We start from the raw sequence: 22,665 nt of genomic DNA, 5'->3' as shown, positions 1-22,665 counted from the left end.
AACAAGTGATATTGTGTGACGGAAATCCTTTGGTTTAGCTTATGTTTGGAACTCATAAATAACCGGGGTTCTGTTGAATTTATTTCTTCGTACCGAAATTTTAAAAATATGAACTTTTAGAATAGGAAGGTGGATATAAAATATAAATTTGAAAAGTCAAATGTTTTTTAATTTTATCTTTGTTTATACCAATACATTTGTCTGAGAGAATATCATTACATGTAAATTGATAATATATAATGCAATTAAATACTCAGGAAAATATAAAATTTTAATAAAATTATTTTAAATTAACTACAAAAAATTCAAATATAATTTAATTAACCATTCATTTTATCACTCAACCAAGCACATGATATTGAGAATATGCATGATCTTCAAAATTGGTTTTTTAATAAATATAATATTTGCATAACCTTAAAAAATTATTCAATATTACACAATCTTTTAAAATCTTTTCAAATTAGTAGCATTTTAAAGTATAGAGACCCGAACTCCCCGACCTTAAATATTTGCATTTTAGCATGGGAAGAGTGTTGACACACAATTTCTGAACTTGGCTAATTTGCACTGTGGCATTCCTTAACAGGTAGAATATAGGATGGCTGTCCGAAAGAAAAGTGTTTGTTTAAACCACCTTTACTTTTGTCTTTGTCATATCTCTCCACACACGGACACAGTAACAGGCTCCTACAATAGACAAATCATAGTATTGTAGAATTAACTCTGAGCATGACCCTCCTAAAATTTCTTCCCTGCTATTTCTTCATCCTCATTCATCTGCTGATTAGTGCTGATGGTATCAACTCTGAATTATCATCGAAACAAAATATCCCGATATCAAGACATGATTCTAGACCGAAGAAGCTATTTGTGTTCGGGGATTCGTATGCAGATACTGGTAACATTCCGAGGTCACAGTCTCCTTCTTGGAAGCAGCCTTATGGTGTTACATTTCCTGGCAGACCCTCAGGCCGATTCTCCGATGGTCGCATTCTCACGGATTATATTGGTAAGTACTCTCTCCACAAGTGTATATTGTTTTATCTCAAGTTAAGTTAAAAAAATCAAACAGTTGCCATCTCAGGCTTTTTCTTAAACTGAAGGAAACGTCTTGCATGCGCTTTTTTTTTCCAAAGTTCAATTTCAAATATATTGTCCAGACCCAAATTCTTTCACCAAAAACCTCAAATGCACAACCATGATCCTGACTTTCTGACTTGTGAAAATGTACGTATAGGGAATATTTGCAAGACGAGAACTATAACCCGTCCATCTAAAATTTTAAGATATTAGAGTAAGATTTCAACTGAATCTTATGTTATATTTCAATATTCTCCGTTCATATTATACTCATATTATACTGTGAGAATGTTGAGAATTTCCGTCAAACCTGAGTTCTAACCCCAATATTGAAAAACTGTCAATATAAAATCTTAAAATGTCAGGTCCCAAATGAATCATTTACCGAACAAACAAAACTATACGAAAGCTTTACCAATTGATCAATGTAAATCTCTTTCACGAGACATTTTAGAATGATTCGATGGTTTGCTTTTACTTGTTAAATTATGATGTGAAGGTTGTTGGTAGTGGGTCATTACTTTGTTTGGACGCGTTCCAGTAATTTGTTTCTTTCTTTCCATTCCAAGCAACAAGCATGCATCTGTCAGCCTTTTCTTTTTCCTGTTAACACTACAGCTGGCATCTATCTTTCTATAATTAAGGGAATCCTAATTAGGTGACTTTTTGTAATTAATTTCTGCATCCTCTTCGTATCATAATCAAAACATTTGTTGATTTTTAACAAATCATGTCACTTAATCTCTTAAACTATAACTGACAAGGTCATAAATAGAGAGTCTATCATAATGAATAAGCACCAAACTGTAACAACATATGTGTAGATATTATTTGTAAGATTATCCGATGTCGGAAATCTCGCTTTTTCAAGTGCTGTGCTAAAATTATTATTGACATGGAAGGGATACACTATATGGTTGGTCATGTCATGGTGTAAAAATCTGTTGTTGATAAAGATGATGCACCATACTTGATTGGTCATGCCAAAGATACACTATATATGGTTGGTCACATCGTGATGTAAAAACGTATTGTTGAGATGATACAACATACGTGATTGGTCATATCATATCATGATGTAAGGATCAATATCACATTGTGTGGGTCCATAACTCGTGGTTGGTGGAACCATCCCATGTGGAGGTCCTTCAATGAAATATACTCCTTTACTCGACCAATTCCGTGGAACCCTTTTTTACTTGCTTTTGTATTATCGTTTTCTAAATTTTCTTGAGCCGTTATGCAATTGACACATGCCTCGACTTGTCTAATTGCGTTTAAATTTAGTTTTCTTCAAGGCATTTGCCACATGCTTACTCGGCTACTTTGATAAAATTTTAAGCTTTGAAATTAAATCTTTTGGCATAGCTAAGCCTTATGCTTACCATATTTGCAGCCAAATTTCTGGGGATCCAATCTCCCACACCATACCAGTGGCGAAAACTTGCAAGACAACGTTTGCACAATGGGATGAACTTTGCCTATGGAGGAACGGGAGTGTTTGATACGGACGTGCAGTTGCCAAACATGACCAATCAAATTGATCTTCTCCAGAAACTTATGCTCCCTGATTCACTATACTCTAAGACTGACCTGCAATCATCCTTGGTTTTAGTCACTCTCTGCGGCAATGATTATAGCGACTTATCCACCACAGGTGGCTCTATCCCGGTAAAATACATACTCCTTCACATTCTTATTGTTGTAAGATACAAACTCAGTGTATTCTATGTTATCACAGGACATTATGGCCTATATCACTAGAGTGGTTAACCAACTAGAGTTGAACTTGAAGCATATTAAAACATTGGGTGCGAGGAAAATAGTTGTGACAGGTCTGCAGCCCCTGGGATGTCTCCCTCGTGAGACGGAGGAGTCTTCATATAAACAATGCAATGAGACGGAGAATACACTTGCTGTCTTTCACAACTTCCTGCTGCAACAAGCTGTGGCAAAGTTAAACAATGAGAGTCACAGTAGCAAGCCAGTATTCACCGTTCTTGATCTATACGCTTCGTTCAACCAAGTTCTCCAAAACAAAGGTAATCATCCTAGTTACCATGTGATACATCCCTCAGATCAATTCTACTTCAAGTTTAGTCACTGAGATATCATGTATCTGATGAAGAAAATATAATGCAGGGGGTGTGATGTTTAGGACTCCGCTCAAGCCGTGTTGCATGGGAATTAGGGGCGACTCGCGCTGTGGAAGCGTAAGTGATAAGGGAGTTAAACTGTATAATGTATGTAGGAACCCTGAATCAGCATTCTTCTGGGACACATCTCACCCCACACAGGCAGGATGGAGTGCAGTCTTTTCTTCATACTTGAAAGCCACTCTTGAACAGTGTTTTTAGTTGTTTTTTTGGTTCTGAAATTTGCAAGATGGTTACTTCATTATTGTACTTCAGAACATGTTCTCTAGCCTTGCTGCTCTATTTGATGATCATCACCAAGAAGCCATATAGACATCATAACTGTGATTTTCTGGTCTAAGGAGACCAATTTTACTTCAGAACATGTTTCTAGCCTTTCGCGCTAATTGGTGATCATCCTCAAAAAGTCGCGCAAACATGATAAACTAACAAACAAGGATAGAATACAGTAAGAACATAGATATCCAGAACAGAACACACCGACATGAAATTATAACATAAAACATTCTACAACATCCCAGAATAGTGGCATTGAAGTTTAAGAAGGCCTGTGGCGACCCCGGAAGGTTGGATACCACAGACCTATCTACATTACAAAAGCCTGCAAAATTGTTCTGTGACATGGTCTTATTGAATAGCATGATAGGGAAATGAATACAAAAAACATTCTTTCAGAGCAAATACTGCATCCTCAGAATCCAAAGACTGGGTCGCTTATTTATGTACAGAAGTGTTTCGGATGGTGAAGAATACCTTGTCATGAAAAAATGATTTTCATAAGATACTCGAGGATCAGTTTTTTCTGTAAAGTATACTGCAACAACACTTTAAGTCCAACCCCCGGAGCATGATGTGGAGAATAGTACCATTTCTACCTAATTGCTTGATATCCTGACACGAGATTGACGGGAATATTGGAAGTTCTTCATTTTTATAACTTCTTTCCTCCTCTTCCTGGCAGCTGCTGTTGAATAAGCATCCATACGCCTCCTCAACAGACGATCCAGAGGTGGTTGCGGAATTTCTTCTGATGAACTACTGGTTGCTGCTGCACAAGTTACCGCTTCATTCCTCCTGTTTCGGGCACCATTCCTCCTTTTGCTGGCACAACTCATACCAACAACAGTCTCCTCATTTCCTTCTGATGAACTATTAGTAACTGCTTCAGTTGCGACTTTAGGCTTATGAGCAGGCTTTTTCCCCGACGCCTTTTCATGGTCCCCCTGTACAGAAGGCTTGATTGCTTCTCTTGACGTAGAAGCTTCACCTCTTATCTTTTTATGCCGTAATCTTTGATCTTTCTTTGTATCAGCTACACTTCTCCGATACTGATTGGTGACATTTGGCTTATCAGCCAAGTCCATGGATTGAGGGGGGACTCGATCAGCATGATGCATCGGAGGAATGAACCAATGGTATGGCAGTGCATACGAAGCGTTTACTGGAATACTCATCCTTAAAGGATTATCATGCTCCAACAAAGAACAATTTATACCATTTGCTAGCACCGGAGCTTGTGATGCAACAAAGTTGACATCCTGAGGTGCAGACTGGACAATGTTCGAACCTGGAGTAATATATGGAAACACGCATGGCACCCCGGATGGTTGGTTAAATATATAATATTGTTGAGTACTCAAAGATGTTTGAGTCGGTGGATGACCATTGTTACACTTGGAACCCTCTCGAGTTTCATCAACTTCTTCAACTTCAACCTTTTCTGTCACCCCCGTCTTCAACTGCAGAATGTGAAATTATTAGATGACTGTAACTGTCACGGTAAATATGCATTTCCAACGCATACTACTCACCTGAGCTTTTAATCTTTCGTTGGTGCTCTTCAAAGAATTATACTTTCGCAAAGCCACCTCTTTTTCCTTCTCGCAAATAATTATAATCAAAGTGAGTGTTTTACTACACTATTTTGCATCAACCGAACAAAAAATCAAGCGAAATTGAAGTATATACGACACTGAGAGAATACTACACTACATACCTTCTTAAGATTGTCGTTTTCGCATTGTAGTTCAGCAGCTTTCTTTGCAAGCTCATCACAACGAGCCTATACAATATAAATTTAGAATAAGTCTCACTTGCTAAATATAGGTACATGCATAAAATACATGTTAGCTAACGCATTTGCTGTTACAAAAGTCAAAACAATAGTTCACGTTTACATGAATTTTTTTCCTTAAAATAGCTCAGCAGAACAGAACGATAACGGTGACCATACCTGCCTCTTAAGGATTGTCTGTCTGGCCGACAATCTGTTTGCTAACATACGACGGAGCTTTCGTGCCTCCTTCTGATCCTGAGACTATGAGAGGTGTATCCATAAAATATGCAAACTAAATGAAAAATCCTGATACATATACATATTTAGATTAAAGTGTAACCTCGGTTAGCCTGTTCATTTCCCGTCTTGACTTGCAGCTAACAGGTGGTGCAGAACTTTTTCCGTCATTAGGATTTTGTTGAATTTCAGCATTTTCCTCTGTATGTATTGGCTCCTTCACCGTTTTATGGGTTTCCTTTTCAGAATCTTGCTGACCCTCAAAAACACAATCCTGTTATTATACACACAAAAAAGACCTCAGCTTCACCTAAAGCATCATATTTCAGTAAAAGTACATGACCAGCTAATCCAATAAGATTTTTATAATCAAGATGAAGAATTGTGATCAGCTCTGAAAACATGTGAAAAGACGAAGTAATCAACTGAATTTTAGCAACAGAATAAGCTATGAGGCACGAGTGCACAGTGTTGGTCATTCGAGTTATCAAGCTAATATCATAATATATGAGCTACAAGGCAATAACAGTAGGTAAAAGAATCCAATTGGTTCATCAGCAACTGTAGACTAACTCAATTTTTAAGGTATAATGTACAGGGCCTAGTATGAAGATATATAGCCTACACGACAATATGTATTAAGATATCTGTTTTGTTTTAGATTCCTGCCCTTATTCATGAAATAATTTGGCTCGGGGTCCTAAGCAGTATATATTAAATGGTTGTAAGATCTTGTCTTGTAATATTACACTGCCTGAAATAAAGATTATTTTAATTAGTAAAAGAGCTGCAAACTCAATGTCAATGACCTGATAAGCCAATTAACTTGAGAGACACATAGATAGATAAAATTAAATACTGAGGGTGGGAGGGTCTGAACCCAATTCCCCGAACCTGAGTTCTGATACAACCAACTCTCCTCGAAACTTAAGGTATTACCAGGAGGGCGTGCATAATTGGATAATAACATATTCTACAAGTATCAGCTGAGCAACCTACAGACAGCTTAGACTGGATGTACAGAAAATGATATATGTATTAGAAACAGGAGAGAAAGCTGTCAGTACATATGTGTGTGAATCACTCACGAGTCATGACATTATCATCATCAATTCACTAGATAGAAGAAACTCTGATGTCTTGGGCTCATAATAATAGCCCAAGAACCATCTATCAAAGCTGTTAAGTAAAGGTTGTCAAGATAGTTTACGACATGTTTCGGGCGGCTAGTTTTCTCCGTGGAGTTTTTAAAAGAGTGTTATGAACTGATATCTTCTTATTGCAATATTATGGTTGTCCAGATTGCTATGCATTACAGCATTTTGTCACGTAGCTCTTGAAATTTGTTGGCCACAATGCTCTTCTTCAAGACTATCTGGTCGATACTTTACATTCATGTGCTGCAGATTTATAATCAAACTTAGCCAAGTCTGAGATACATGCACTGCATAGATATTTTCCTAAGTCTCTAGGGCATGCACTACATACATATTTTTCGCAAGCACGTACAGAGAGTTTCTCTTAGCATTCAAGTATACAGCTATGCGTAGACTTATAGGTGTTACTTCAATATACTTTCCGACCACTAATGAATATATACCATAACTTCTATGTCTGTTAATGTAAGTAAATATCCGATCACATAAAAGGTCCTTGTGATCGTGTCATTAAGGAACATCGTAAACACATAGGAGCTAGCTAGATGAACAAAGGGAGTGCACTCAGAAAAGGACAATACATTTAAATAAAACAAACACGAAGATTGAAGTGGTACCTCTGGAACTACGTTCAAATCTTGTATTGTCTTCACACGAGTTTCGCTGCCACTAGAATCTGGTAGAAATTCAGTATCTTTCCCTGTTTGTGTAGACTTTTTCACCGTCACACTGCTTTCCCTCTCACCATATTGCTGAACCACAACTGCATGATCTGCATGATCCTGGTACAAAGCAACAAAAGAGAAGATAAAGATGATTGCTTAGAGGGGTGTATTGGATTGGGATTTTAAAGTATTTTTTTGCATTTATGAAATCCGAAGATATTCGATTGGGATTGTTTGAAATCCATTAAAATCTTGAGGTATTCAATTGGGATTTCAAATTATGCAACAAAATCTGGTGGTATTCAATTGGGATTTTGAATTATGCTTTAAAATCCGATGGTATTCAATTGGGATTGTTTAAAATCCATTAAAATCTGATGGTATTCAAATGCTGATGGATTTTTTTGCATTTCATAAAATGATGGATTTTGTGGCATTCTTCAGTGTATTTTAAGTTTTTTGAAATCCCATCAAAATCAATGGGATTTTGAAGCATTGTGCTTAAATCATATCAACTCTGCGACATTTTATCAAGAATCCGCACAAAATCAAAATCAGACACAATCCATTAAAATCCATAGACTAAAAACAATCCATTAAAATCCCAATCGAATACACCTCTCTTAGTTCTATCTCCTGAAGCAACCTAAGCTGATATTTCTTTTGTTTTCTAAGAAAAAGTCAGCTGATGCCTGATGGTAAATCATGGTAACCCTGGTTTAAAAATTTACAAGCATGTTAAGAAAGTTGATAGAAATCCTAACCTCCTGTTGAATCCTCCCTGCATTCAACTATTTTTTAGCTGTCTATCAATTATGCCTTTCTAAAAGATTAGAGATATTTTGTAGATAATTTTTTGGAATGGGTCCTCAGTGTGATCCAAACCTAAATTTAAATTTTTTGTCCATATCAGGTTACTGATAGGTGGGCTCACAATTCGACACAAACCGACCAAACTTTCAATTTCGGCTTTATAGTATAGATTAGTTTTTGAACTTAATTAATTTTTTTGATGGAATTTTTTTTATTAATTAATAGAATAACAGAATGATTGTGAATTTATTTAAGTGCAACAAATGTACTAAAAAAGAGGTGTAAATTAATAGACAGTACTGTAAACAAAATTAATTTACATTTTGTGAAAAATATTGATCGAATAAAAAGGACATGTAAAATTTTTATATTATTTATACAACGTAGAAATTAGATCATTAATATGAATATAGAAATATGTAAATTACATATTAGCAAAAAAGAAATGCATTATATTTTGGTAGATCATAAATGAATAATATATAGTTGTGATTTATAATCATGCAAATGTTTTTTTTTTTGACAAAATGCAAAAAAGAATGTTGCTTGTACACTAGATTAGAAGATATATAATAATTTTATTCAAACAAAAGAAAATTAATTAAATTTTAATCTATTAAAATGTAAATTAGTAATAATCCATATATTAATTGATAATAAAAGAAGTAACTGTATTTAAACTAGTGTTTAAATCCTTATATCATCTGCTTTTGCTATACAATGTGTATCATTGTAGTTTAGGAACTATAATTAGTTTATCAAAACTTTTTAAAAATGAAAACCAAATATATTATAACTTCGGTTAATTGGCTAACATTTGGAAACAAGTATATTACCAACAAATTCTCATCTATCACCTTCGCTTAAATCTTCATAAAACACAGGTCATAACTCATAACTTCATGTAGCTTAACTATTGTCATTATTATTATTATCTTTGTCAGTGAGACAAGAAGCAACATGAGTTCAAAAATGAAACTATTTTTGGTAAAAACCTCAGACAACCATTTCTGATAACCCTAGAGAACAAAGATCCTAAAACCCTAGATAATAAGAGAAAGAACTATGATATAATTTATTCAAAAAAGGGAAAGATATATATATAGTTTTATTTTAAACAATAAATATATGATATCTTATAAACTCCATTTATTGATTTGATTAAAACATCAACAAATGATTAAAATAATCATGAGATTATTTACATGTCTTTAGTTTATTCCAATCATATATAATTTAATTATAATATATCTTCCCATGTATATCTAAGAATTTGATGTCCAACTAATGACATATTAATGTTAACATTGGGAAGTTTAGTTTAGTAAAACTAAAACATGACTAAAAGAATAACTTTTTACTAGTTAAAGTAATTAATTTAAACTTAATAAATTATAAACTGTTAATAAAACACCATAATTAATGGAATATAATATATATAATATAGTATAAATAAACCGCCACCAACCTGGTTGTCTGTCCACAGAGCAAGATGCAAAGGAGAGGTCGGTTCTAAAGACTCGTCGATGGACGGAGAAAAAGCTTCTGGTTGCTCAGGTATATTAATCTCTAAAGGCTTAGCTAGGTCTGTCAAAGCTTCTGCTACCTCTAGTTCCAGATTCAGTGAGAAAGAGGAACGCAACTTCAAACTCGGATCTCCCTCAGTTTGCATCATCATCTTAGTAATCGTTGAAGCAAAGAGAGAACAACCAGAAGAAAGAAGATGAAATATTACCGAGCAGAAGCAAGCACAGACAACAAGAGATTAATGTTGAAAACAAATTTTGAGAGCTTGACACCTGTTGCACCAAATCATCGTTTAAGACAGCCGGGGGATGTATGTGCACTCGACACGTATCATGACTCTGGTGTGTTGGCATCGAGATGGGGTCCCACTCTACATGTGAATGAGGCGGTCTATGTGCAGGATTCACAACTGAATCGGTCCAATAACAATTCATGTCTCATTTCTGACGTATACATAATTACTCTCCGTCCCAAAATAACAGTTGCTTTGTGGATGTAGTTTAGTTTTAAAAACAATACTTGTATATATTATTCTCAAAAAATGTTTTTAATAAAAATTTAACATCTGTATTTTTAATCATTAGAAAAAATCTAAAAATAATGTGTAGAAATACAATTTTTTTACACCTCAAAGTACCTATAGAAAACGGCAAAACACGGCCTATTATTTTGGAATGGAGGGAGTATACTTTAGTGTAGTATACAGTTTGAAATTTAGATTTAATTTTTAACATCTATTTTTTTTAATAATATATTATTATTGGATGTCTGTATCTTATTAATATTGAAAAATTTAATGAATATATTCAAATCTATTATTTACACATCAATTATGTTTTTTCAAAAAAATTATATTTTAAAATACTTTTTTCGAGTCACGGCTATATGGATAACATGTCTAATGTATTGTTCTTCTGCATGACAATGCAATACTAAAAATAAAATAACGGCAAAACAATTATTCATCAATTGTCCTATATTATAAATAATTATTACAAATAATATATATTTTTATCATCTATCTTTTGTAATATTAATATGTGTTATTGATGGTAATTTTATTTTCTCAATTTTTCATCTATTTGAATTTTAAAATAATACACACAAAATTAAGGATTGACCAAAAACGTATTCAAACTATTACTAATTATTCTTATTACACTTTAGTAGGTTAATGATATGATAGATTTATTTAATAATATTATATTTATTATTTTTCTTCGTTTCAAATAGTCTTTTTTAAGAATGTTTAATAAAAAAATTGAATATCAAACATATTCATCTTTATACAATTAATTTAGCTAAATGATTATAAGTAAATGATTAATGTATAGTAATCTCTTCATTAATGAGTAAATAAAATAGAAGAAAGAAAAAGTAAACAACTCAAATAAAGATACTGAGAATTTATTTAATAAATTTGCGTTAGTCGTAGAAATATATAAGTATTATAAGAATTTTTTTTAGTGAAAAAACTAGTACAAAAGGAACAATATGTTTTAATATGTTTTTAATATATGTTTTAAACTAGTACAAAAGGAACAATATGTTTTTAAAAACTTTTTTTTTAATATATGTTTTTGGTTAAATATTAGATTTTTGAAATTAATGTATAATTTTGATACTTATATCATATAATGTGACATGATAAAAAAAGTAAGAAAATAAAGTTTCCAAAATATTACTTCGAACACTTAATAATTTATTATTATTATATGCAATATTTTATTAACTATATTCATGTGTTTTGAATCAATAAAAAAAATGTTTATTAATATAACTAGATTCATGTGTTTTGAATCAATAAAAAAAATGTTATTAATATAATTAAAATGTTTATTAATATAATTAAATATGTGTCACTACATATTAATATATAAATCTTTTATATATCTTTTAAATATTAAAAAAGAATATTCTATACACACATATATACGATTATGTATACATATGTATATGACTTATTATAAAAAAAAGGATAATTATATTAACATATAAACAATTAATTAGCTAAAAGATAAAAGTTTAATATGTATAATTAGAAAGATTTAGTCCTTCACTATTGAGCAGTCCAAATTTGGACAGAGACTAAGCAGCACTAATCAGCTGCCTAGATTTGTACCGGGATTTAGTGTATTCGATTGTGAATTTAAAAAATTGTTTAGTTATAGATTTTAATGGATTGTATATGATTTTAATTTTGTTGTTTGGATTTTTGATAAAACGTTGATAGGATTTAAGTACAATGTTTCAAAATTTCATGAATTTTAAAGGGATTTCAAAAAACTTAAAATACATTAAAGAATGTCACAAAATACATTTTTATGAAATCCAGAAAAATATCCCAATTGAATACCATCATATTTTAAGTCATAATTTAAAATCCTAATTCAATACCACTTGTAGCATAATTTAAAATTTGAATAAGTTAAGATCTTAATGAATTTCAAACAATCCCAATCGAATAGCTTATGAATGAAAAAAAAATTTAAAATCACAATCCAATACAACTCTAGGCTACTTTTACAAAGATTTAGGTCAAAATTGACTCAAATCTGGATCTTTAAGCCACTTTGAACTTGTCCTTAGATTATAAAAAAAGTGAAGCAAAAAACAACCTACTTTCTTGTAGGTCTATGTATTTGCAGAGTTTTTTTGGAAGAGGCCAGAGGCCAGTAATCTCACTAGTACAAAAAAGCTTTTCTGCATAGCACTTTTAGCGTCGGTTCTTAAAGAAACGGTCGCCTATACATCTTTATTGCGTCGGCTACTAGTTTGAGTTCTGAAGGATAGTGAGCAATGCAACCGATTTTGGACGAGCACCAGTTGATCATTTGAAGCTGAGTTGATGACCTAATTGGTAGGACCTTGCAGCCTTCTTAGAGTTAATGCTTTGCATGCAGTATTGCTGTCATGGCTACTTTAGGTTTGTGGGACTCTAAAGACCACCGAAGAGACTCTTTCTGCAACGGTTTCTGGCTTCAGTTTGAGAAACTTCAGCGTATTTACGCAATGGTATTGTATCCTCTGTATTGTGTATAATGTCAGTTGGGCGAAAATCTAAATCTTCCAGGACTTCAGCTGCAATATCATTTTTACATGGTTAAGTTGAGGCAATCGTCATTGTAATTATAAGCTTAGAGCATCTCCAAGAGACTCTTCAATTAGGCTCTTAACTTCGAGATTTGAGGAGGATGAGAAAAAAACTTGCTGCAAGAGACTCTTAGTGGCTCCTCAAATCACTAAGGCTGTGTTCACTTCGTGAAATGGAATGAGGGGAGAATGAAATGAAAAATTATATAGAAATTTTAAGGAGAAAGAAGAAAGTATGAGATAATGGTGACAAAATATGAATGTAGTTAATTTTTTTGTGAGAAAGATTGTGAAGAAACATGATGTTGAAATGGAATGAGCATTCCTTCCAAAACATGTGGGTTAGAGTTATAGTTAAAATAGTATGGTTGGAATGATTGAAGGAATGAAAATTATATACAATTTCTTTGATCAACACCATTTTAAAGTACAAAATTCATTCTATTCTCTCTTCATTCCATTCACTCCAAGTGAACACAACCTAAGAGCCTCTTATTTATCTCTCCTCTCTCCTCAAAGTTAAGAGCCACCACATAGCTCTTAATTTAATTTTGCACAATAAAAAATTCTTTCACTTCCATTCACCTCCACTTTTCCTTCTCTTTTTGTTTTATAATGGAGCCCAATATTAATAAAATATGAAATAGAGAAGAGATATAGAGAGTATTGTTAGAGCAAGTCCAATAGGTTACTTATATGAGCTTCTAAACTCACATTTAGATAATGAACCAAAAAAACCCACTCCAACACTCTCCTAGTGAGCTCCTAAATCACTAGCACATGCTCCAATATGCTAGCCATTACTTATTTATAAGTAACCCCTAATTTATAAGTAACCCCTAGCCATTACCTATATATTATTTATGAATAAAAAAATATCTCTCTCATTCTTTCTTTGTCTTTTCCCTCCCTTTCCCATTCTCTCTCCCAAATTTATTATTAAAATAATTTTAGGAGAACAAATATAGGGATTGCTATTGGAGTTGACACTAAAAGTAGATTACCTAAATCACTAAGACTCACTATGATTCATTATTTTATATTATTAATAAGTAATGAGATAGGTAACCTATTGGACTTGCTCTTAGAGTTTACACTCTTAAATTTGTACTAAATTAGTAAGAGCTATATTGTTTATATTATATTTAGAAGCCAACTAAGAGGCTCTTGGAGATGCTCTCAGTTCGACTTATATATCTATTGACCAGAATAAACCATTGATTAGAAATAGGTAGACATCATGAATAAATGATGGAATAGCACTTCTATTCCGTTGTTGCTAATTATTAAATTAAAATTTTGCATACTTTGGGGGTAGTAATTGACTGCAAGAGTGAAGCATCTTACGAGTAGAAAAAGGTTGATCAGCTTCAGCTTTCCACCACTCCTCATCTATATTATACTATAATAAGCCAACATGCGTATAATTTGTAGTCTAAGGTTTTAGTTATAATTTTTGGTTTGGTACTCTCCTTTTGGTACTATAAGTCTACAAATATGGAGTCTATTAATATTATAAACAGTTTCAAATACTAAAAACACTCATAACAATACATTATCATATAATATTTCATTAAAAAATTTATAATGATGTTATAAATAAAATTATAAATATACAATTTTGAATATCTTTTTTTTTAACAAGAACCTTCATATAACTCTTTTTAACTTTAACGTGTTCTATTTCAATATAACCATTACATAACCCTTTGTAGATCTAATATTAAAAGTTTTTGTTGTCAGAAAAACCAAGATCACAAAATTATGTTCAAATTTGATTGATTAGATTACTGAATCTTTCAAAGGTATTACACGATCGGCTATGTTTGGAAAAGATTAGAATTTTTTGATTTTTTATTTCTAAATCTGTACTAAATTCGGATTAAATGTACTAAAATCCTAATATATATATATATATATATATATATATATATATATATATATATATTAGGGTTTGTCCATTTTTAAGTAATCGGGAGAAAATATAGTCAGTTGAATAATGTAATTTAATTAAAATTCAATCCATTAATACTAAAATACTAATAAAATGATGTTAAAATTTAAATTATAAATAATAAATTACGAACTATATATCCGCCCGTGCTTCGCACGGGTTAAAGGCTAGTAATATATAAATGCAAGCTATGCCCATAACGGTGTCCTCGATCTGAATTAACATAACCATAAAATTTTAATTGAAGGAAAATCATATATATATATATATATACATATATATATATATATACATATACATATATATATATATATATATATATATATATATATATATATATATATAGTGATAGGATCAAATAAAAACTTTTTTAAGTTACAAACTTACAAACTTTTTTTTATTCTCCGATCATGTTGATTTTTAATTATAGAAAGTATCTGCATTGAAAATTCTTGAAAAAACATCACAATTTTTAAAAATATCGCATAAATAGATCGCTATTTCAACACATTTAATTGTAACTGGGGTTCAACATCGGGTGTAGAACACTTATTATCATTATGTTGAATATATCTATAAAGATGCTTAAACTATACCTCTGGGGTGGGGGTAGGGTCTAGAATTATAAATATTAGTTATATAATACATTTAACTTAGTTCTTACATTGAAAAATTAGGTTATGTACTTCTCCAACACAAATTTTAATCGATGTTCAACAAAATATGTTAGAAAAAATGTTGAACTCAAATTATATATGTGTTGAACGCAGAAAGTTTGTAAGTTTGTACCAGAACCCGCCCCTATATATATATATATATATATATATATATATATATATATGGGAGGGTTCTGGTACAAACTTACAAACTTACAAACTTTTTTTGTTCAATGCATATATAACTTGAGTTCAACATTTTTTCAACATTTTTTGTTGAACATTGATTAAAATAGTGGTGGATAAGTACATAAACCAATTTTTAAATGTAAGAACTAAGGTAAACATGTTATATAACTAATATTTATGTTTCTAGACCCTACCCAAACCCCAGAGGTATAGTTTAAACATCTTTTTAGATATATTCAACACAATGATAATTAGTGTTCAACACCCGATGTTGAACCCCAGTTATAAATGTGTTGAAAACGCGATTTATTTATGCGTTATTTTTAAAAATTGTGATGTTTTTTGACGAATTTTCAACATGGATACTTTATATAACTAAGGATTAACACGATGGGAGAATAAAAAAAAGTTTGTAAGTTTGTAACTTAAAAAAGTTTTTATTTGATCCTATCCCTATTTTTTATTCTCCCATCGTGTTAATCCTTAGTTATATAAAGTATCCATGTTGAAAATTCGTCAAAAAACATCACAATTTTTAAAAATAACGCATAAATAAATCGCGTTTTCAACACATTTATAACTGGGGTTCAACATCGGGTGTTGAACACTAATTATCATTGTGTTGAATATATCTAAAAAGATGTTTAAACTATACCTCTGGGGTTTGGGTAGGGTCTAGAAACATAAATATTAGTTATATAACATGTTTACCTTAGTTCTTACATTTAAAAATTGGTTTATGTACTTATCCACCACTATTTTAATCAATGTTCAACAAAAAATGTTGAAAAAATGTTGAACTCAAGTTATATATGTGTTGAACAAAAAAAGTTTGTAAGTTTGTACCAGAACCCTCCCCTATATATATATATATATATGCTAGTAGTCTGCAAACCATTAAATTGAACAGAAGGATTACAGCTTGGATATAGTAACAACTAACGAGTAACCCTATCGGCGGAAATAGTAGTGATTTTTGCTGGGGAACTTGGATGGATAGAAGTAATTTGTGAAAGTGTTTGGCTGGTGTGTGCGCGCATGAACACATATTAAGAGCTAAATTTGATATATTTAGCTTATTTAGATTGGTGGAGTTTTTATATATGTAGGGTCCATCATTTTTAATAAGTACTCCCTCCGTCCCCTCGATTGTTTACATTGAAGGGGGACACGGAGACCAAGACAATGTATAAAAAATGAGTAAAGTTAGATGAAAAGTGAGTAAAGTGGTGGGACCTATCAATATTTAATAATAGATTTGAGATAGTAGAGGAAAGTAGTGGGTGTAATAGTACTCCCTCTGTCCCATTTTACCTGCATTTTTTTAGAGAGATGCACACAAACCAATTTTTACATTTATTGAGGTGTTTATTTGAATACTTTTATATAGCTACCCCTCATAAAATCAAACTAAACTACTATTTGTATTAAAAGGGTAAAAAAGATATCATTAGCTCGATTTGTTTTAAGATGGCTATTGTTCAATTTTTATATCAGTAAGAAGTTTCCAAACATATAGATTCCTACCTTGTACAATTAAAGAAGGAAAGCGCGATTAAATAGTCCGAAAAATTGGTTTATCATCTATTGTCCCGACACATCTAGTCCCGAATGATGCCTGCAAAGCCATTTTAAAGTACTAGAAAACATACGAGTAAGCATTGCACGTCTTCCTGAACCAATCAAATCTAAAAACAGTGTTTAAAATATTTGGAAACCAATGAGGTTAAAGAATTTTAGTAAATTTTGCACCCACTAGAAGTTCTAATTTGCCGATGCATTCAAATTCATCAAAGCAAACTCGAGGCCGGTCTTTGCCAATGCATCAAGATCATCAGCTGCAGGTCGTGCTCTCGCCACCCTGGCGATAGCCTTGTTCTCTTCGGGAGAACCTCCCTCAAGGAATGTACCCACTACCTTTCCATCTTTAACCCAGTAGGCCCCAAACTTGGGATTTTGTGATATTGGATTCTTGTTGCCAAAAATCACAGCATCACCAACATTGTCACCATAGAATTGCCAAGTGAGGTCGAAAGACCGCGAGTAGAAGAATGGAAGGTAGTCATATTCATCAATCGTTTTTCCCTGTTGGCTTGCGTAAATTGCCTATAACAATATGGTAGCACAAATTAGTTCAAGCAACAGAATTGTTTCTTATCTCAACAAAGCTACCAATGCAAACTGAAAGTTGTTTAAACTAGGAGCAACAATAACTGCAAAGCCATTATTTAGTAAATAAAAAAAATATTGCAAAGCCATTCCAAAAAAGAAATCTATATCCGGCAACATTTACAAAAATCATCAAAATATTGTAGAAACGTCTATTTATTGCACAAGCTATTCCAAAATGGTGCCTACACGCCCACATGCATCCTAATCATTCAAATTTTAAAGTAGCGCTAAGAAAGCACCAACCTTAACTGCCTGTTCAGCCGATTTACGGGCATGATCAACATGTTCAACCCTTCTGATGTCATTGTACATTTTCATAGGGAATGTTGCAACATCACCAACAGCATATACACCATCAACACTTGTCTTGAAGAAAGAATCGGTCTGTAATGATAAAGGCCAAATACTAAACTTCATAATCACAAACAAAGGCTCAATATAAGAATCTGTCAGTCTGACAAGCCAAAGCACAGAAATAAAAAACAGGCAACTATCCCAGAATGATGCTTAATTAGAGTTGTCATATGTCAACCATGAAATCTCAAAAGGTAGAAGAGAAAGTCCATAAACCAGTGAAGTTCTCATGAAATTTAACCTACAGTGTTATAGTGTTATGACATGCTAAATCTAATCGTCGCTATTCAACAAATAATATGTAGTGTGATACAAAAGTCTGAAGTCAATGACAGGAGAGTCACTGTCAAGAACGGTGACTGAAGGGCATGGACTGGAATGCACAATCTAAAGGATTCTTGCAGCAGATATATGCAAGCAAGACGCACGTTTACATTTAGAGACCAATACACTGCAGTAGGCTAGCACTAAATAGTATATACAGGGGAATTATGCTAATCTTCAAACAAGTAGATGCACAAACCTTAATTCCACCTTTATCCTCTTCAACTTGCCCCTTGAAGAGAGCCATAAGTGGCCTTGCCCCAACACCTACAACAACAATGTCCGCTTCCAGCACCCTACCATCCTTAAGTTTAACTGCCTTCACCTAATTTAGGGGTGGAAATAAAAGTTATAAAAAATCCCAACAATCAGTTAACTAAAATTGAAATATACAAGATAAAAATAAAACAGCAATGCTGAGATTGTCAAAGGCTAGTTGATTGAAAAACCTTCGCCCAAAAGTGCTTACATACCTCCCTGTGATCATTAATGTTAAATCCAACAGCTACTGTTCCTTTGATGATATGGACTCCCTTATTTGTATAATATTCCTCATAGAATGAAGCAATGTCAGCAGTGAAAAGCCGAGGCACTGCAAGTATTAATCAGCAGGACATCAATTAAAGGTCTACTCACAGTCAAACTACAGTGCAATGTAACTATGGAAAATATAAAGTCTATATTCTCCACTTACTGCACCATGATTCTGGGTAAACCATCGTAACGTCCATATGATTAAGCTTCATGACTGCACTGAGCTCAAGACCAATGTATCCTCCGCCGACAATAACAACCTTTCCTTTTTTCTTAGCCTTAGTTACTTCAACTATCTTATCAGCATCGTTAATTTCTCTCAGGTATAATATGTTTTTAGAATCAGCCCCTTGTACGCCAAAATCTGTCAATCTCAGTACCTACAAATATTATGATCGATATGAGGTTGAAGATAACAAGTAAATATATAAATTATGTATCACAAAATTGATAGGGAACTGATCCTTACTGTGGAACCTGTGGCTATTACGAGAATCTCATATTTAAAGGTTTCTCTGTCTGCACTGACCAAAGTTTTTGAAGCAAGGTCAGCTTTAACTATCTCCGTGCTAAGAATTAAAGTTATCCCTGTAAGAATTTATTTTTTCCACTTATTATTGAGGAAATATTGATCTGCTAATAGCTCTTAAAAAGGAAATCTGATAAAATATACAAGCATCACATCCTGTCTATATCTTTTCCCTCTGATCATATACCTTTATCAGTATACCACTCGGGAAGCAGTTTCTCTCCTCCACTTCCGACACAGGTGTGGAATCCAGGAAGCCTGGCAGCTCCTGTCGAAAGGTAAACACATCTTACAAAGTCAAAACCAAGAAACCAAACAGCTTCTAGAAATTTTTCATAACTACAGATACTTACTTATGTTGTAGCAAGTCACTAAGTCTCCATAGGAGTGAGATAGTACACAAACAATATCATGTTTTACTTGCATGAAAAGAAGTAAAACTAATACACATGAGTAACATATAAAGAAAACAAAAAGTATGAGCGGATAGATAGTAACTTATAGTAGTATCTATTAACCATATGCATGTTTGGGTACCACTTATCTGGCCGACTTGATCTGGCTTATAAGTTAACTCAAACGGCCCCGAAGAAAGTAAATATTAAGAGATCGGGAAGAAGGATTTGGTGACAGCCACTACCCCTATCATCCACAACAAGGTCATGATTCTGAATCCATAGTTGCCCCCCTCCCCATATACTTGTGAATTAAAATTATTGTTAAATATGACATAACCAAACAATTTGATGGGATGTACAAATAGCTGCAGCTCAAAAACTGTAATTTCTACACATCGACACTAGTAAAGTGTTACTTACCCTCTGGAAACATGTATCCCTTACTAAGTGCAGGACGTTCATATGGAGCCACCTGGAAGGATAGAAGTAAACCAAATTGCCACGAGAATTCAGCAGTAAATATTACAGTTCAACAGAGAACAAATGCCATAAGTCATGTATCCTGTTCAGTGTTCACATATCTAAGCATATCAACTCGATTTTACTTGGCCTCGATTGCAAAGTAGCAAGGATCAGTTACAAGAACTCATTGCCACAACCTTACTCCCTCCGTCCCTCTGATTTCTATACACTTTCCTTTTTGGGATGTCCCATTCAATTTTATACATTTCAAAACTTTCTCGAAATAGTAAACTTTTATAATATAAAAATCCCACCCACCCACTGCTTCCATCTACTTTTTCAAATCTATTAATTAAATATTCATGAGTCCCACCACTTTACCTACTTTTCTTTCTCTTTCTCATTACTTTACACTACTTTATACACTTTTCTTAGTCTCCGTGTCCATTCCAAACGTATACATCCCCGAGGGACGGAGGGAGTATTATTTTACAAAAAATATTCAAAGAAATTCTTACAACTAACTTAGGAAATTCCACTAATGATTAGCGAGACAAAGTAGAATATCTCACCGCCTCTTTAGAGATGATTGCGAGCTCACCATGCTTAACTCCTTGGTTCACAAACTCTCTGGCAGCGTAACCCTTAATCACATAACAAGCAATCAATTCAGGATTCTCGAGTACAGAGCTTACTTATGTTAAACTGAAAGAACCACTTTTCAGTTAGGCGGTAGATTTCTATTGGCTCATATAATATTAATACTTATGGCTCTGCATGCACAAAAATCTCCAACTCAATAAAAATTAGTTGTTCGTAGGCACAAATTAGAAAGATCCTATGTTAAAACCGTAAGTTCAGTGTTCTTACTAAGTTAATCAATGTACTGTATTAAGTTAAGCAAGTGTTGTCTTGTCAAAAACAATCTGGCCGCCCTCAAAATGATGCTTCAAGCAAATTGTATCGTTTCCTAATAAACCGAAAACGTCTAGATAACAATGCAGACTAATGACATATACCAAAATGACCCAGGGTTATATATTCTCTCTGTCTCGCTCAATTCGAGCATAAAACAGAGCGTGTAATACCGTGACACCGATCAATATTTAATAAATACATTTAGTATGGATCCGAAATCTAATAACAGAATGTTTCATCGGTACAGAAAAATTAAGCGTGACAACAAATTAAAAAGAAAGGTATTCACAAATGTGTGAGTATATATACTTACGGCGGAAACGCCACCACCGATGATGACATATTTGAACGACTTTTCCTCCATTGTGGTATGGATCGTGAAATATTTAATTATTGTTTGTTATTGTAGGTAGAGAATGCAAGGCGTGTAAAAAATGGTGAAAGATGATGAGGTGCTGGTATTATGGGATTTGGTGGACAGTGAATTATGACGCTCAATGGGAGCCTTACACGTCGCTGATTGGACAATTTTCATGTTACATTCACGTTTTGTTAGAGTTTTATGAAAAAAATCAGAAATTTGGTAGGTACTGCTATATTTTGTCCAAATAAATTATACAGTTTTTTGTTTGACAGATTAAAAAGATTTAGTTTTAAAAATTCTATTCAGAACTAGCTTTTTGCCCGTGCTTCGCACACGGAAATTATTGATGTTCCAATAAATTTCAACCGGTTTTCGATGGTGATAAAAAAATATATCACTGGTGGATATTACGATTAAAAATTACTTCTCATAATAACTCGTAGATAATTAATATTTAAACGCGTATCACAATTACAAACTATTTAGCATAACAACCTGCAAAAATTTAATTTTTAAACATGAAATGAATATGACTCAAAATATTGTGATCTCCACATATCATTACATTTAGGATAGAACAATGTATAGCAAACAGTAAAAATATTTTCTGAAACAAACTTTGTCGAAAATCCTTAAACACGCATCAATAATAAAAACAATGAAAATTTTGTTCATGTGACTACTGGAAGCAATAATCCAAACAATCTTGGCCTTATTGAAATGCAAAAACGATTGGAAAAATATCAAGAAGAAACGAAGAAACACGTGACAGTTTATATTTTTTTTCTTTTTTTTATATTTATATTTTTGTGTGTTCACCTTTTTATGTCCAATAACTTTATAATTCTATAAAAACATTTATATTTATTATATCTTTTTCTTGTTCAAAATAATATATGTTTCCTTTTTGAGATTTTTTTTGTCAGGCCTATTTGAGACTTTTGTATATCTTTTTTTTCAGAATTTTTAGTCTTTTTTCTCTTTTTTATATTCTATAATATTTGTTTCTGTGATTTATTCTTTT

General features: G+C 32.7%; 3 protein-coding genes across 5 annotated transcripts; 1 reads left to right on the top strand and 2 right to left on the bottom strand.

The window, feature by feature from the left end:
• Positions 1-600: 600 nt before the first annotated feature.
• Positions 601-3,521, top strand: LOC108211596 (GDSL esterase/lipase At5g03610). The gene is made up of 4 exons (XM_017383233.2): positions 601-1,012; positions 2,480-2,754; positions 2,825-3,125; positions 3,226-3,521. The coding sequence occupies exons 1-4, from the start codon at positions 733-735 to the stop codon at positions 3,438-3,440; spliced, it is 1,071 nt and encodes a 356-aa protein (XP_017238722.1). The 5' UTR covers positions 601-732; the 3' UTR covers positions 3,441-3,521.
• A 187-nt stretch (positions 3,522-3,708) lies between these two features.
• On the bottom strand, positions 3,709-9,943 carry LOC108212094 (uncharacterized). 2 transcript variants are annotated; one of them, XM_064088616.1, is made up of 7 exons: positions 9,636-9,943; positions 7,307-7,471; positions 5,636-5,806; positions 5,473-5,556; positions 5,236-5,301; positions 5,051-5,116; positions 3,709-4,978 (listed from the first exon to the last, which is right to left on the bottom strand). In XM_064088616.1, exons 1-7 carry the CDS (start codon positions 9,843-9,845, stop codon positions 4,115-4,117), a joined length of 1,626 nt encoding a protein of 541 aa, XP_063944686.1. In that variant the 5' UTR covers positions 9,846-9,943; the 3' UTR covers positions 3,709-4,114. The 2 variants fall into 2 exon arrangements, with proteins under 2 accessions (XP_063944686.1, XP_063944687.1); XM_064088617.1 differs by having other exon boundaries at positions 5,473-5,550.
• A 7,272-nt stretch (positions 9,944-17,215) lies between these two features.
• Positions 17,216-21,713, bottom strand: LOC108213446 (monodehydroascorbate reductase 1, peroxisomal). Of its 2 annotated transcripts, XM_017385240.2 has the most exons (10): positions 21,591-21,713; positions 20,932-21,003; positions 20,318-20,369; positions 19,687-19,767; positions 19,440-19,558; positions 19,131-19,350; positions 18,910-19,028; positions 18,636-18,761; positions 18,002-18,142; positions 17,216-17,692 (listed from the first exon to the last, which is right to left on the bottom strand). In XM_017385240.2, exons 1-10 carry the CDS (start codon positions 21,639-21,641, stop codon positions 17,351-17,353), a joined length of 1,323 nt encoding a protein of 440 aa, XP_017240729.1. In that variant the 5' UTR covers positions 21,642-21,713; the 3' UTR covers positions 17,216-17,350. The 2 variants fall into 2 exon arrangements, with proteins under 2 accessions (XP_017240729.1, XP_063946829.1); XM_064090759.1 differs by lacking the exons at positions 20,318-20,369; positions 20,932-21,003; positions 21,591-21,713 and adding an exon at positions 19,853-20,305.
• Between the last annotated feature and the right edge of the window lie 952 nt (positions 21,714-22,665).

The sequence above is a fragment of the Daucus carota genome, chromosome 3 (assembly GCF_001625215.2).
Source record: "Daucus carota subsp. sativus chromosome 3, DH1 v3.0, whole genome shotgun sequence".
NCBI lineage: Eukaryota > Viridiplantae > Streptophyta > Magnoliopsida > Apiales > Apiaceae > Daucus > Daucus carota.
The sequence above is the reverse complement of the archived record's forward strand: the minus strand, read 5'-3'. Positions and strand labels throughout refer to the sequence as shown.